This window comes from Bombina bombina, chromosome 5 (genome assembly GCF_027579735.1).
Source record: "Bombina bombina isolate aBomBom1 chromosome 5, aBomBom1.pri, whole genome shotgun sequence".
NCBI lineage: Eukaryota > Metazoa > Chordata > Amphibia > Anura > Bombinatoridae > Bombina > Bombina bombina.
The window spans coordinates 1,029,255,404-1,029,269,683 of NC_069503.1; the positions used below are offsets into that span (position 1 = coordinate 1,029,255,404).

At 37.1% G+C, this 14,280-nt stretch overlaps 1 protein-coding gene across 1 annotated transcript in view; it reads left to right on the forward strand.

Annotated features, from left to right (window-relative positions):
* The window catches only part of PKHD1L1 (PKHD1 like 1), a 224,355-nt gene that overhangs the window by 157,283 nt on the left and 52,792 nt on the right, over nt 1-14,280 (forward strand). The window contains exons 65-70 of the mRNA XM_053715928.1: nt 721-863; nt 953-1,075; nt 1,376-1,487; nt 2,715-2,831; nt 3,006-3,171; nt 4,599-4,831. Of these exons, the coding sequence (XP_053571903.1) occupies nt 721-863; nt 953-1,075; nt 1,376-1,487; nt 2,715-2,831; nt 3,006-3,171; nt 4,599-4,831 (894 nt within the window). The remainder of the gene's footprint in view (nt 1-720; nt 864-952; nt 1,076-1,375; nt 1,488-2,714; nt 2,832-3,005; nt 3,172-4,598; nt 4,832-14,280) is intronic.

Below are 14,280 nucleotides of genomic sequence, written 5' to 3' on the forward strand. Positions count from 1 at the left end.
GCTTAATACAAGGTAATCACAGAGGTAAAAAGTATATTAATATAACAGTGTTGGTTATGCAAAACTGTGGAATGGGTAATAAAGAGATTATCTATATTTTTAAACAATACAAATTCTGAAGTAGACTGTCCCTTTAACACTTAAACAAAAGCCAACATGAGGTTTTCAGAGCGGTCCATAAAAGTCTGTTATGTGAGGGATTTAAAGGGAGTCCAAAATAAACTTTCATGATACAAATAGGTCATGTAATTTTAAACAACTTTCCAATTTACTTATTATCACCAACTTGTAACCTAGCCCTTGGTCTTTAGCTTTGCTCTGTGTAATGGAGAGGCCTATACATTATGGATGGACAACTGTCACAATTTTGAAATTTAAATGGTAAATGTTAAAACCAATGTTCCCTGTGATATCTGTTTTGTCTTTCAAATGCCTCTAGTGAACGAATATTAATACCTGAATACTGACTTCCATAGACTTATGAGACTTTATGAGAAACAACATTTGGTAAAATTTGAATATTCATATGTTACATGTTATATTCAATGTTAAATTCGTTAAACAGGAAATGATCTTTTTATGTACAAAAAATAATGTAAAATATTTTGCAAACATTTGTTATTTTTAACATGTGGGAAAGCATTTATCCGCCCCTTTGCAGAGCATATCTCACTACTATATGTATATCTTAATGTGAATATTGCATTTTCCTGGATGCAGATAACCCTAATGAAGAATGGTTTGGCAATGAAGCACATGGCGGATTATATGGTGTATATATGAATAAAGATGGACTTCTGGGATGCTCTCTTATAAGAAGATTTACTTTATGGAAATGCTGGGATTATGGCATTTACACACAGGTGAATAGCAATCATATGTAAAAATATATTTATATTTTTGTCATTCTAATATATTACTAACAAAAAAATAATCTATTTTTGCTTTACAGACAATCGAAAGCATACAGATCTCTGGAACTATCCTTGCGGACAATGGAATGGGAATTCTATCTATCATATTCACCCCTTCTTCAGTTTCTCATGAGACATCAAACAAAACTATTAAAATCACGGTAAGAATGAAAAAAAAAATAACCTTGAATGATCACTGCTAATTACTAACTACCCACACACTACATTAATTTCCCTTCCCTATAAATGTGGAGACACAAACATGTAAATATAATGTGCATCTTCTATCTTTTTATGTAGATGTTTCCTTATGTTTTGAGGACACATTTGAACATGAATATAGAGTTTATTCTTATTCTCTTACTCTTATTTACTGATGATAGAAAAGAAAAAGTCTTGGATAATATCAAACTGGAGTATTTTCTATTAAACTACATTGTGTATTCTCATTGTATTTTCAGAACTGTCTGCTTGTTGGAAGCAGTTCCGATTTTCAGTGTGATGATAAATTGAATAACAGCGATGCTAATATCCAGCTCAGCCAAGATCAACGTAGCTCCAGACCATTGACAGGTAATAGGAGAATTTTATTAGGGGGAAGATCGACCAAAAAAATAAAAATGATTAAAGGAACATGAAACCTATACTTTTTCTTTCATGATTCAGACAGAGCATAAAAGTTTAAACAACTTTCCCATTTACTTCTATGATCTAATTAGCTTTGTTCTTTTGGTATCCTTCGTTGAAGAAACAGCAATGCACTCCTGGGAGCAAGCTGAACAAATTGGTAAAACAATGACAGGAGGTATATATGTGCAACCTCCAATCAGCAGCTAGATCTCAGCTCCTGAGCCTAACTAGGTATCCTTTTTAACAAAGGACACCAAGAGAATTAAGCAAATTAGATAATAGAAATTGTTTAAAATGGTATGTTCTGTGTAAATCATGAAAGATAATTTTAGGATTTCGTGTCCCTTTAATACATTAAAACTGTAAAGTAATAAACTTATAACAGGTATATTACTGCAAACGTAACAAAGTCATTTTGAAGTTACAACATTTTACAGAAAAACAGAATCAAATTGAATTAATCACAACAAAATAAAGTTATTATAAGCCCATAAAAATGTAATTTAATTATAAATCTGTGTTCATTGGCTAAAACAATGCTATCCAACTTATGCATACTTTACAATTTATATAACGAAAACAATGTGCCTGTTTCTCAAAAACTCACCGGCAAGGAGAGAAATAATCACTTTATTTTACTGAGCATTACATTGTAAAGTAAGTGTCTCTCCTTAACATAAAGTATATAAGTGAACTCCACTTAAAGGGACAGTCAAGTCCAAAATAAACTTTTATGATTCAGATAGAGCATGTAATTTTAAACAACTTTCCAATTAACTTTTATCACCAATTTTGCTTTGTTCTCTTGGTATTATTAGTTGAAAGCTAAACCTAGGTAGGTTCATATGCTAATTTCTTAGACCTTAAAGGCCGCCTCTTATAAGAATGCATTTTGACAGTTTGTCAACACTAGAGGGCGTTAGTTCATGTGTGTCATATAGATAACACTGTGCTCACGCACTTGGAGTTACCTAGGAGTCATCACTGATTTGGCTAAAATGCAAGTCTGTCAAAAGAACTGAAAAAAAGTGGTTAGTTTGCAGACCGCGGTTGAGAAACACTGTATTACATCCTTTGTTCCTCAGTTTTGTGTCGATGACTGAATGACATTGTAGTATGATGTCAACAAACATTATTGTCATTATATATATCTGCTGTTTTCCTATACAGGTGGAAGAAGTGGCATCTGCTGGCCCACGTTTGCTTCTGCTCATAATGGTGCTCCAGAAAAGCCTCATGCTGGGTTGATGAGTTATAATGCAATCAGTGGTCTAATGAAAGTTGAAGGTAAACTACTAACATTTAAAAAAATAATGCTTGCGTCTGTGTGCGCATGCGTGTGTGCATGTGTTTGTGTGCATGAGCATTTTAAAAAAAAGTATTACAGCTGCTGTTATTTTTCTCTCCGCTCTACTATGTATAACTAAAATAAAATATCGCTGTCATTTGCTTTATTTAAAGATACAACATTTGTGGGATTTAGGAATGTATGTTCTGGAGAAACGAATGTTATGTTTATGACCAACCCCTTAAATGAGGACTTGCAACATCCTATACATGTGTCCGGGATAAACATTGTCAACAGCTCAGAAAAACAAAAAATATTTATTCACCGGCCTGATTTGGGGTAAGTTCGTAATATTTTTTTTTTTGGGGGGGGTACGTTTTTTGGGGTAAGTCCGGAATATTCTTCAGTGTAACCCCAAACATATTACATTACTTGCACCTACAGAAAAATCTAACATTCTTTAGATGTCACAGATGCAGAAATTCAAACTTCCCTCAAAAAATTCTATATACAGTATATATATATATATATATATATATATATATATATATATATATATATATATATATATATATATATATATATATATATATATATATATAGAATTTATTTTTTTTAATTGCATTTACAGACACAAAAAAAATCTACCTTAATTATAAAAATGTGTCATCAGTCAAGACTGATATACTGTTCCTTTAAAAGAAAGTGGAAGTCAAAACTAAATGGACACGAAACTCAAAATGTTTCTTTCATGATTCAGATAGAGCATGCAGTTTTAAATAACTTCCTGATTACCTATAATATCATTTTTTTTTCATTTTCTTGGTATCTTTTGTTGAAAACCTGGAATGTAAACTCAGGAGCGCGCACGTGTCTGGAGCACTATATCGCAGCAGTTTTGCAAGAATGCTATCCTTTTGCAAGAGCACTAGATGGAAGCACTATTTCCTGCCATGTAGTGCTCCTGACTCCTACATAGGTAGCTCTTCAACAAATAATTCCATGGGAACAAAGCAAATTTGATAGAAATAAATTGGAGACTTTTTTTTTTTAAATTGTATGCTTTGTTTGAATCTCAAAAGAAAATGTTTGGGTTTCATATTCATTTATATTCTCCTGATTTAGACAGGATGAATACAATTTATTTTTATTATCAATTATACCAATTAATTTTGGTATCCTTTCCATTAGCACATATTGAGGTGGGCTCAGTGCTATATGTGTAACATCATTAAAAACATTTTTGCAAACACTGCTGCTGCGCTCATGAGCCTACCTCAGTATGCTTTCATTGAATGGATCTAAGATTTAACAACAGAAGGCAAATCTCATGAAAGTAAACTGAAACGTTTGTTTAAAAATGCATTGCATCTAAAATCATAAACATTTCATTTTGATTTCTATGTGCCTTTAAAGTTCCAACCGCATCAATACAAAGGAGTAGATTTACCAATGTTTGTCCAACATGATACGCTGTAGCGTATCATGTCCGACAGACATCGCTGAATGCCAACAGCATACGCTGTCAGCATTTATCATTGCACAAGCAGTTCACTAGAACTGCTTATGCAATGCCGCCCCCCTGCAGATTCTCTGCCAATCGGCCGCTAGCAGGGGGTGTCAATCAGCCCGATCATTAAATCGACCCCTATGACTTCCAACCCTTAACAAAATCTAAACATATAACTAAAAGTATTTCATGTTTATTTTAAGAACAAAAAATAGTTCATGTTTTATCATAATAATAATTATTATTTTTATTGCAGGAAAGTTAACCCATCTGACTGCGTGGATATGGATTGTGATGCCAAAAAGAAATCCCTTTTGAAAGATCTTGATGGCTCATTTCTTGGAGTCCCAGGTGCTGTGATACCACAATCAGAATATGAGTGGAATGGTGATAAGAGACATGGTGTGGGAGACTATCGTATTCCTAAAGTAATGCTAACCCGCCTAAATGGAAGCCGAATTCCTGTCTCTGAAGTTGCTCCTAACAAAGGTATAATACAGAACTAGTCATATAAATGCCTTAGCTGGTGGCTGTTTCTCAAAGCTAATATACGTCATAAAAAGTCATTGTAATTGAATAATGTACATGTATTCATATATACATTTTATATATACACTCACTGGTGACTTTATTAGGTACACCTGTTCAATTGCTTGGTAACACAAATTGCTAATTAACCAATCACATGGTAGCAACTCAATGCATTTAGGCTTCTAGATGTGGTGAAGATGACTTGCTTAAGTTCAAACCGAGCATCAGAATGGGGCAGAAAGCGGATTTTGGTGACTTTAGATGTGGGATGGTTGTTGGTGCCAGACGGGCTTGTCCGAGTATTTCAAAAACTGCTGATCTACTGGGATTTTTACGCACAACCATGTCTAAGGTTTACAGAGAATGGTCCGAAAAAGAGAAAATATCCAGTGAGCGGCAGTTGTGTGGACAAAATTGCATTGTTGATGTCAGAGGTCAGAGGAGAATGGGCAGACTGGTTCGAGATGATAGAAAGGCAACAGTAACTCAAATAACCACTCGTTACAACCAAGGTATGCAGAATATCATCTCTGAACGCACAACACGTTGAACCTTGAAGCAGATGGGCTACAACAGCTGAAGGCCTGGGTGCCACTCCTGTCAGCTAAGAACAAGAAACTGAGGCTATAATTCGCACAGGCTCACCAAAATTGGACAACAGAAGATTGGAAAAACGTTGCCTGGTCTGATGAGTCTCGATTTCAGTTGCGACATTTAGATGGTAGAGTCAGAATGTGGCGAAAACAACATGAAAGCATGGATCTATCCTGATTTGTATCAACGGTTCAGGCTGCTGGTGTAATGGTGTGGGGGATATTTTCTTGGCACACTTTGGGCCCCTTAGTACCAAATGAGCATCTTTTAAATGCCACGGCCTACCTGAGTATTGTTGCTGACATTGTACATCCCTTTATGACTACAGTGTATCCATCTTCTGATGGCTACTTCCAGCAGGATAATGCATCATGTCACAAAACTCAAATCATCTCAAACTGGTTTCTTGAACATGACAATGAGTTCACTGTACTCCAATGGCCTCCACAGTCACCAGGGGGCATATCTATTAAGCTCTGTATGGAGCTTAATGCCCCGTGTTTAAAGACCGCTGCTCCATAACCTCTCCGTCTGCTCTGAGGCGGCGGAAAAGAAATCAACCCGATCAAATACGATCGGGTTGATTGACACCAATCTGTAGGAGGCAGCATTCTACCAGCAGTTCACCAGAACTGCTGGTGCAATGATAAATGCTAACAGCGTATGCTGTCAGCATTTATCGATGTACAGCGGACATGATCCGCAATATAGGATCAGGTCCACTCGCACCACAATTAATAGGCCCCCAGATCTCAATCCAATAGAGCACCTTTGAGATGTGGTGGAACTGGAGATTCACATTATAGATGTGCAGCCGACAAATCTGCAGCACCTGTGTGATGCTATCATGCCAATATGGACCAAGATGTTTGAGGAATGTTTCCAACACCTTGTTTAATCTATGCCACGAAGAATTAAGGCAGTTCTGAAGGCAAAAGGGTGTCCAACCCGAATCTAGCAAGGTGTACCTAATAAAGTGGCCGGTGAGTGTATATACTGTATATCTATATCTATATCTATGTATATATATATATATATATATATATATATATATATATATATATTTATTGTATATACTGTACATAGGTATGCAGATTGATAGATACGAGGGTGAAAAATTGCAGCAAATTTGATAATAGAAGAAAACTGGGAAGTTTTAAATTGCACGCTGAATCAATAAAGTTTAAAGGGACAGAAAGGTCAAAATTTAAATGTGCACAGGTACATTTAAATGTGAAATAACATAATTTATGTAAGAACTTACCTGATAAATTCATTTCTTTCATATTAGCAAGAGTCCATGAGCTAGTGAAGTATGGGATATACATTCCTACCAGGAGGGGCAAAGTTTCCCAAACCTTAAAATGCCTATAAATACACCCCTCACCACACCCACAATTCAGTTTAACGAATAGTCAAGAAGTGGGGTGATAAAGGGGCGAAAGCATAAAAAAAATAAGGAATTGGAATAATTGTGCTTTATACAAAAAAATCATAACCACCACAAAAAAGGGTGGGCCTCATGGACTCTTGCTAATATGAAAGAAATGAATTTATCAGGTAAGTTCTTACATAAATTATGTTTTCTTTCATGTAATTAGCAAGAGTCCATGAGCTAGTGACGTATGGGATAGCAGATACCCAAGATGTGGAACTTCCACGCAAGAGTCACTAGAGAGGGAGGGATAAAATAAAGACAGCCAATTCCGCTGAAAAAAATAATCCACAACCCAAAACAAAAGTTTTAATCTTTATAATGAAAAAAACTGAAATTATAAGCAGACGAATCAAACAGAAACAGCTGCCTGAAGTACTTTTCTACCAAAAACTGCTTCAGAAGAAGAAAACACATAAAAATGGTAGAATTTAGTAAAAGTATGCAAAGAAGACCAAGTTGCTGCTTTGCAAATCTGATCAACAGAAGCTTCATTCCTAAAAGCCCAGGAAGTAGAAACTGACCTAGTAGAATGAGCCATAATTCTTTGAGGCGGGGACTTACCCGACTCTACATAAGCATGATGAATCAAAGACTTTAACCAAGACGCCAAAGAAATGGCAGAAGCCTTTTGACCTTTCCTGGAATCAGAAAAGATAACAAACAGACTAGAAGTCTTTCTAAAATCTTTAGTAGCTTCAACATAATATTTCAAAGCTCTAACTACATCCAAAGAATGTAACGATCTCTCCTTAGAATTCTTAGGATTAGGACATAATGAAGGGACAACAATTTCTCTACTAATGTTGTTAGAATTCACAACCTTAGGTAAAAATTGAAATGAAGTCCGCAACACCGCCTTATCCTGATGAAAAATCAGAAAAGGAGATTCACAAGAAAGAGCAGATAACTCAGAAACTCTTCTAGCAGAAGAGATAGCCAAAAGGAACAGTACTTTCCAAGAAAGTATTTTAATGTCCAGAGAATGCATAGGCTCAAACGTAGGAGCCTGTAAAGCTGACAAAACCAAATTAAGACTCCAAGGAGGAGAGATTGGCTTAATGACGGGTTTGATACAGACCACAGCCTGTACAAAACAATGAATATCAGGAAGATTAGCAATCTTTCTGTGAAAAAGAACCGAAAGAGCAGATATTTGTCCTTTCAAAGAACTTGCAGACAAACCTTTATCCAAACCATCCTGAAGAAATTGTAAAATTCTAGGAATTCTGAAAGAATGCCAGGAGAATTTATGAGAAGAACACCAAGAGATGTAAGTCTTCCAAACTCGATAATAAATTTTCCTAGATACAGATTTACGAGCCTGTAACATAGTATTAATCACTGAGTCAGAGAAACCTCTATGACTAAGTATCAAGCGTTCAATCTCCATACCTTCAAATTTAATGATTTGAGATCCTGATGGAAAAAAGGGCCTTGAGATAGAAGGTCTGGCCTTAACGGAAGTGTCCAAGGTTGGCAACTGGCCATCCGAATGAGATCCGCAAACCAAAACCTGCGAGGCCATGCTGGAGCCACCAGCAGTACAAGTGAGCGCTCCATTAGAATTTTGGAGATTACTTTCGGAAGAAGAACTAGGGGCGGAAAGATATAAGTAGGATGATAATTCCAAGGAATTGACAATGCATCCACTGCTTCCGCCTGAGGATCCCGGGATCTGGACAGATACCTGGGAAGTTTCTTGTTCAGATGAGAGGCCATCAGATCTATTTCTGGAAGACCCCAGATTCGAACAATCTGAAGAAAAATCTCTGGATGAAGAGACCATTCGCCCGGATGTAACGTCTGGCGACTGAGATAATCCGCTTCCCAATTGTCTACACCTGGGATGTGAACTGCAGAAATTAGACAGGAGCTGGATTCCGCCCATACAAGTATCCAAGATACTTCTTTCATAGCATGAGGACTGTGAGTCCCACCTTGATGATTGACATATGCCACAGTCGTGACATTGTCTGTTTGAAAACAAATAAACGATTCTCTCTTCAGAAGAGGCCAAAATTGAAGAGCTCTGAAAATCGCACGGAGTTCCAAAATGTTGATTGGTAATCTCGCCTCCTGAGATTCCCAAACCCCTTGCGCTGTCAGAGATCCCCATACAGCTCCCCAACCTGATAGACTCGCATCTGTTGAGATCACAGTCCAGGTTGGATGAACAAAAGAGGCCCCTTGAATTAAACTATTGTGATTCATCCACCAAGTTAGAGATGATCGAACATTGGGATTTAAGGATATTATTTGTGATATCCTTGTATAATCCCTGCACCACTGGTTCAGCATACAAAGCTGGAGTGGTCTCGTGTGAAAACGAGCAAAAGGGATCGCGTCCGATGCAGCAGTCATGAGACCTAAAATCTCCATGCATAATGCTACCGAAGGGAACGATTGAGACTGAAGGCTTCGACAGGCTGAAACCAATTTCAGACATCTCTTTTCTGTCAGAGACAAAGTCATGGACACTGAATCTATTTGGAAACCTAAAAAGGTTACCCTTGTCTGAGGAATCAAGGAATTCTTTGACAAATTGATCCTCCAACCATGAAGAAACAACACAAGTTGATTCGTATGAGATTCTGCAGAATGTGAAGACTGAGCAAGTACCAAGATATCATCCAAATAAGGAAATACCGCAATACCCTGTTCTCTGATTACAGAGAGAAGGGCACCGAGAACCTTCGAAAAGATCCTTGGTGCTGTTGCTAGACCAAATGGAAGAGCAATAAACTGGTAATGCTTGTCTAGAAAAGAGAATCTCAGAAACTGATAGTGATCTGGATGAATTGGAATATGCAGGTATGCATCCTGTAAGTCTATTGTAGACATATAATGCCCTTGCTGAACAAAAGGCAGAATAGTTCTTATAGTCACCATTTTGAATGTTGGTATCCTTACATAACGATTCAATATCTTTAGGTCCAGAACTGGTCTGAAAGAATTCTCTTTCTTTGGTACGATGAATAGATTCGAATAAAACCCCAGACCTTGTTCCAGAACTGGAACTGGTATAATTACCCCAGCTAACTCTAGGTCTGAAACACATTTCAGAAACGCCTGAGCCTTCACTGGATTGACTGGAATGCGTGAGAGAAAGAATCTTCTCACAGGCGGTCTTACTTTGAAACCTATTCTGTACCCTTGCGAAACAATGTTCTGAATCCAAAGATTGTGAACCGAATTGATCCAAACCTCTTTGAAAAAACATATCCTGCCCCCTACCAGCTGCGCTGGAATGAGGGCCGCACCTTCGTGCGGATTTAGGAGCTGGTTTTGACTTTCTAGAAGGCTTGGATTTATTCCAGACTGGATTAGGTTTCCAACCGGAAACTGTTCCTTTAGGGGAAGGATCGGACTTCTGCTCCTTATTCTGACGAAAGGAACGAAAATGATTAGCAGCCCTGTAATTACCTTTAGCCTGAGGCAAAAAGGCACCCTTCCCTCCAGTAACAGTTGAAATTATAGAATCCAACTGAGAACCAAACAACTTATTACCTTGGAAAGAGAGAGAAAGCAAAGTTGACTTAGAAGTCATATCTACATTCCAGGATTTAAGCCATAAAGCTCGTCTAGCTAAAATAGCTAAAGACATATACCGGACATCAACTCTAATGATATCAAAAATGGCATCACAGACAAAGTTATTAGCGTGTTGAAGAAGTTTAACAATGCTATATGTATTATGATCTGTCACTTGTTGCGTTAAAGCCTCCAACCAGAAAGTTGAAGATGCTGCAACATCAGCCAAAGAGATAGCAGGTCTTAGTAGATTACCTGAACATAAATAAGCTTTTCTTAAAAAAGATTAAATTTTCCTATCTAAAGGATCTTTAAACGAAGTGCTATCTGCCGTAGGAATAGCAGTACGTTTGGCAAGAGTAGAGATAGCCCCATCGACTTTAGGGATTTTATCCCAAAACTCCAATCTATCAGATGGCACAGGGTACAATTTCTTAAACCTTGGAGAAGGAGTAAATGAAGTACCCAGACTATCCCATTCCCTAGCAATCACATCTGAGATAGCATCAGGAACTGGAAAAACTTCCGGAATTAACACATGAGGTTTATAAACCGAATTTAAACGTTTAGCAGTTTTAGTATCAAGAGGACTAGAGTCCTCCATATCTAAAGCAATCAAAAGTTCTTTAAGTAATGAACGAATAAACTCCATCTTAAATAAATATGAAGATTTATCAGTATCAATATCTGAAGTAGAATCTTCTGAACCGGAAAAAACCTCATCAGAAACAGATAATTCAGAATGATGGCGGTCACCTAAAAATTCATCTGAAGTGTGAGAAGTTTACGTTTACTGGAAGGAGGAATAACAGACAGAGCCTTCCTAATAGAATTAGAAACAAATTCTTTAACATTAACAGGAACATCCTGAACAATAGATGTTGAAGGAACAACAACAGGTAAAGGATTATTACTAATGGAAACACAATCTGCATTGGAAAGTTTATCATGACAGCTTTCACAAACTACAGCTGGAGGAACAGTTACCACAAGTTTACAACATATACACTTAACTTTGGTAGAACCAGCATCAGGCAGCGTCTGTCCATTAGTGGATTTAGATCCAGGGTCAGGGTGAGACATCTTGCAATATGTAATAGAAAAAACAACATATAAAGCAAAATTATCAAATTCCTTAAATGACAGTTTCAGGAATGGGAAAGAATGCAAAAAATAAGCTTCTAGAACCAGAAGCAAAGAAAGAGAAATATTTAAATAATGTGAGTAAAAAAGACGCCCACATTTTTTTGGCGCAAAAAAATGTCTGAATACGCATGCGTAACAGAGTACAACTTCCGGCGTAAATTATGTCACCAGAAATGACTAAATTTTTAGCGCCAAAAAAGTTTGCGCCAAAAATGACGTAATAAAAAGAAACATTTTCTGCCCCCGCGAGCCTAACAGCATGCAGGAAAAAATGGTCAAATGAAATTTTTCAAGGTAAGAAAAAATAATTAAATGCATTATCCCAATAATGAAACTGACAGTCTGTATTTAAAAAGGAATACTGATTATCCTGAATCAAGGCAAATATAAGTTTATAGACATATATTTAGAACTTTACATATAAAGTGCCCAACCATAGCGTAGAGTGTCACAAAAAATAAGACTTACCCCAGGACACTCCTCTACATATAGCAGATAGCCAAACCAATACTGAAACGAGAATCAGTAGAGGTAATGGTATATAAGAGTATATCGTCGATCTGAAAAGGGAGGTAGGAGAAGAAATCTCTACGACCGATAACAGAGAACCTATGAAATAGATCCCCTAGAGGTAGACCATTGTATTCAAATAGGCAATACTCTCTTCACGTCTCTCTGACATTCGCTGCACTTTGAGAGGAAAACCGGGCTTCAACCTGTTGCGAAGCGCATATCAACGAAGAATCTTAAGCACAAACTTACTTCACCACCTCCACGGGAGGCAAAGTTTGTAAAACTCAATTGTGGGTGTGGTGAGGGGTGTATTTATAGGCATTTTAAGGTTTGGGAAACTTTGCCCCTCCTGGTAGGAATGTATATCCCATACGTCACTAGCTCATGGACTCTTGCTAATTACATGAAAGAAATAAACATTTCTGCAATATAGTTCTATTAGCAAAAATGCTTCTAGTAAAACCAATTACTGTCTTTCTGCTGCATATTGACATATCCTATAAGAGTCCGTGCACCAGTATTGAAACACCACATCAGGGCATGTATGACTCAAATTACGCCTTCCCAGAATCAATACACACCATCTTCAGTCTCTGAGTTCTTGAATACTGGTGCCCAGGCTATGTGCGTATGCCACAACAAACCGTAATACCTTTTACTAGAAGCATTTTTGCTAATGGAAGTATATTGCAAACAATGCTTTTATTTCAAATTGAAAATCCATGTATGCACATTTAAATTTTGACCTTTCTTTCCCTTTAATGTTTATTTTACTGTCCTTTTAATGTTTGACACACAAGACACACTCACTGCCAATACGGATGCAACAAATGTTTTTTTTTGTCTATGCAAGAAACTAGAAGGAATTGAAGATATTAATATATATTTTTTCATTATTGTAATACATAAATCAAATATTGAGCTGAGAATAAATAGAAGGAACAAAGATATCGCTTGTAAATGATACCTTGGATCTCTAAATTGTCGGAGATATACAAAGGATCCTATTTCAAGCAAACACGCATGATGATGTAATTTAAGGAGGTTGGGCCAGGGTTCAGATGTCATTAAAAGAGGCCAAGACCACGCTGTGCGTACCCTTTAAAAAAGCCGTTAACACGGCGAAACATGTTAGGGACTTGGTGAGGAGATATTTGGGAACTCCTGTGTAAAAGCCACTTTACGATCGGGTGATTGACACCCCCTGCTAGTGTCCGATTGGCCACGAATCTGCAGGGGGCGGCATTGCATCAGCAGTTCACCTGAAGGCTCGCCAGAAACAGAAGTTATTAAGCAGCGGTCTAAAGACCGCTGCTCCATAACCTGTCCGCCTGCTCTGAGGCGGTGGACAGAAATCAACCTGATCGAATACGATCGGGTTGATTGACACCCCCTGCTAGCGGCCGATTGGCCGGGAATCTGCAGGGTGCAGCATATAATAAGTACATATATATGTTGGCAACATTTGTTGCATGGTATTATTAATTTAATTATATTAGGCATAACAATCCAACCACTTGAGCTACAGGGTTAAAAAAGATAGCTATTTTCACAGAGCATAATAACGCTAGGTTACTGAATGGAGGGGATAATCACTTAACGTATTGTGGTAACAGATACATTAGTTAACAGAGTGACTAATACTTTCACATATCCAATATAGATTGATTAAGTTCAGAACTTTCTAACTTTTTTAACTAGCCACATTTAACAAATGTTGGCAACATTTGTTGCAATATATAATTAGAGAATCTAATTTGGTTCAATCATTTAACCACACAATAAACAAAAGTGGAAGAGAGCAGCAGTTCTAGATACAGATAACAGCGCACAATATTACTGAGTACAGAACATAAATAACAACTTTGAATCACTGCTGGTTTATACCAAGCGAAAATCTAACCCATATTAAGTTAATACTGGTTATTCGATTGATGTTTAAAAGTACCAGCCAAATACATGGGCATTATGGCACAAACTAAAGACACTTTTTCTAGTACTACCCAGCTGTAACCAATTAACCCCTGATATGACCAGGACTGATACAGTATGTTCTATGCACTCAGTATGATATGAGAACATAGCTGTGTATCAAAAGTATAATGACCCACGCTGCTATAAATCTAATACAAACCGATTAGCTTCTGAATTTATTAACGTCTTTTGACATTTTGGCATCAAGATA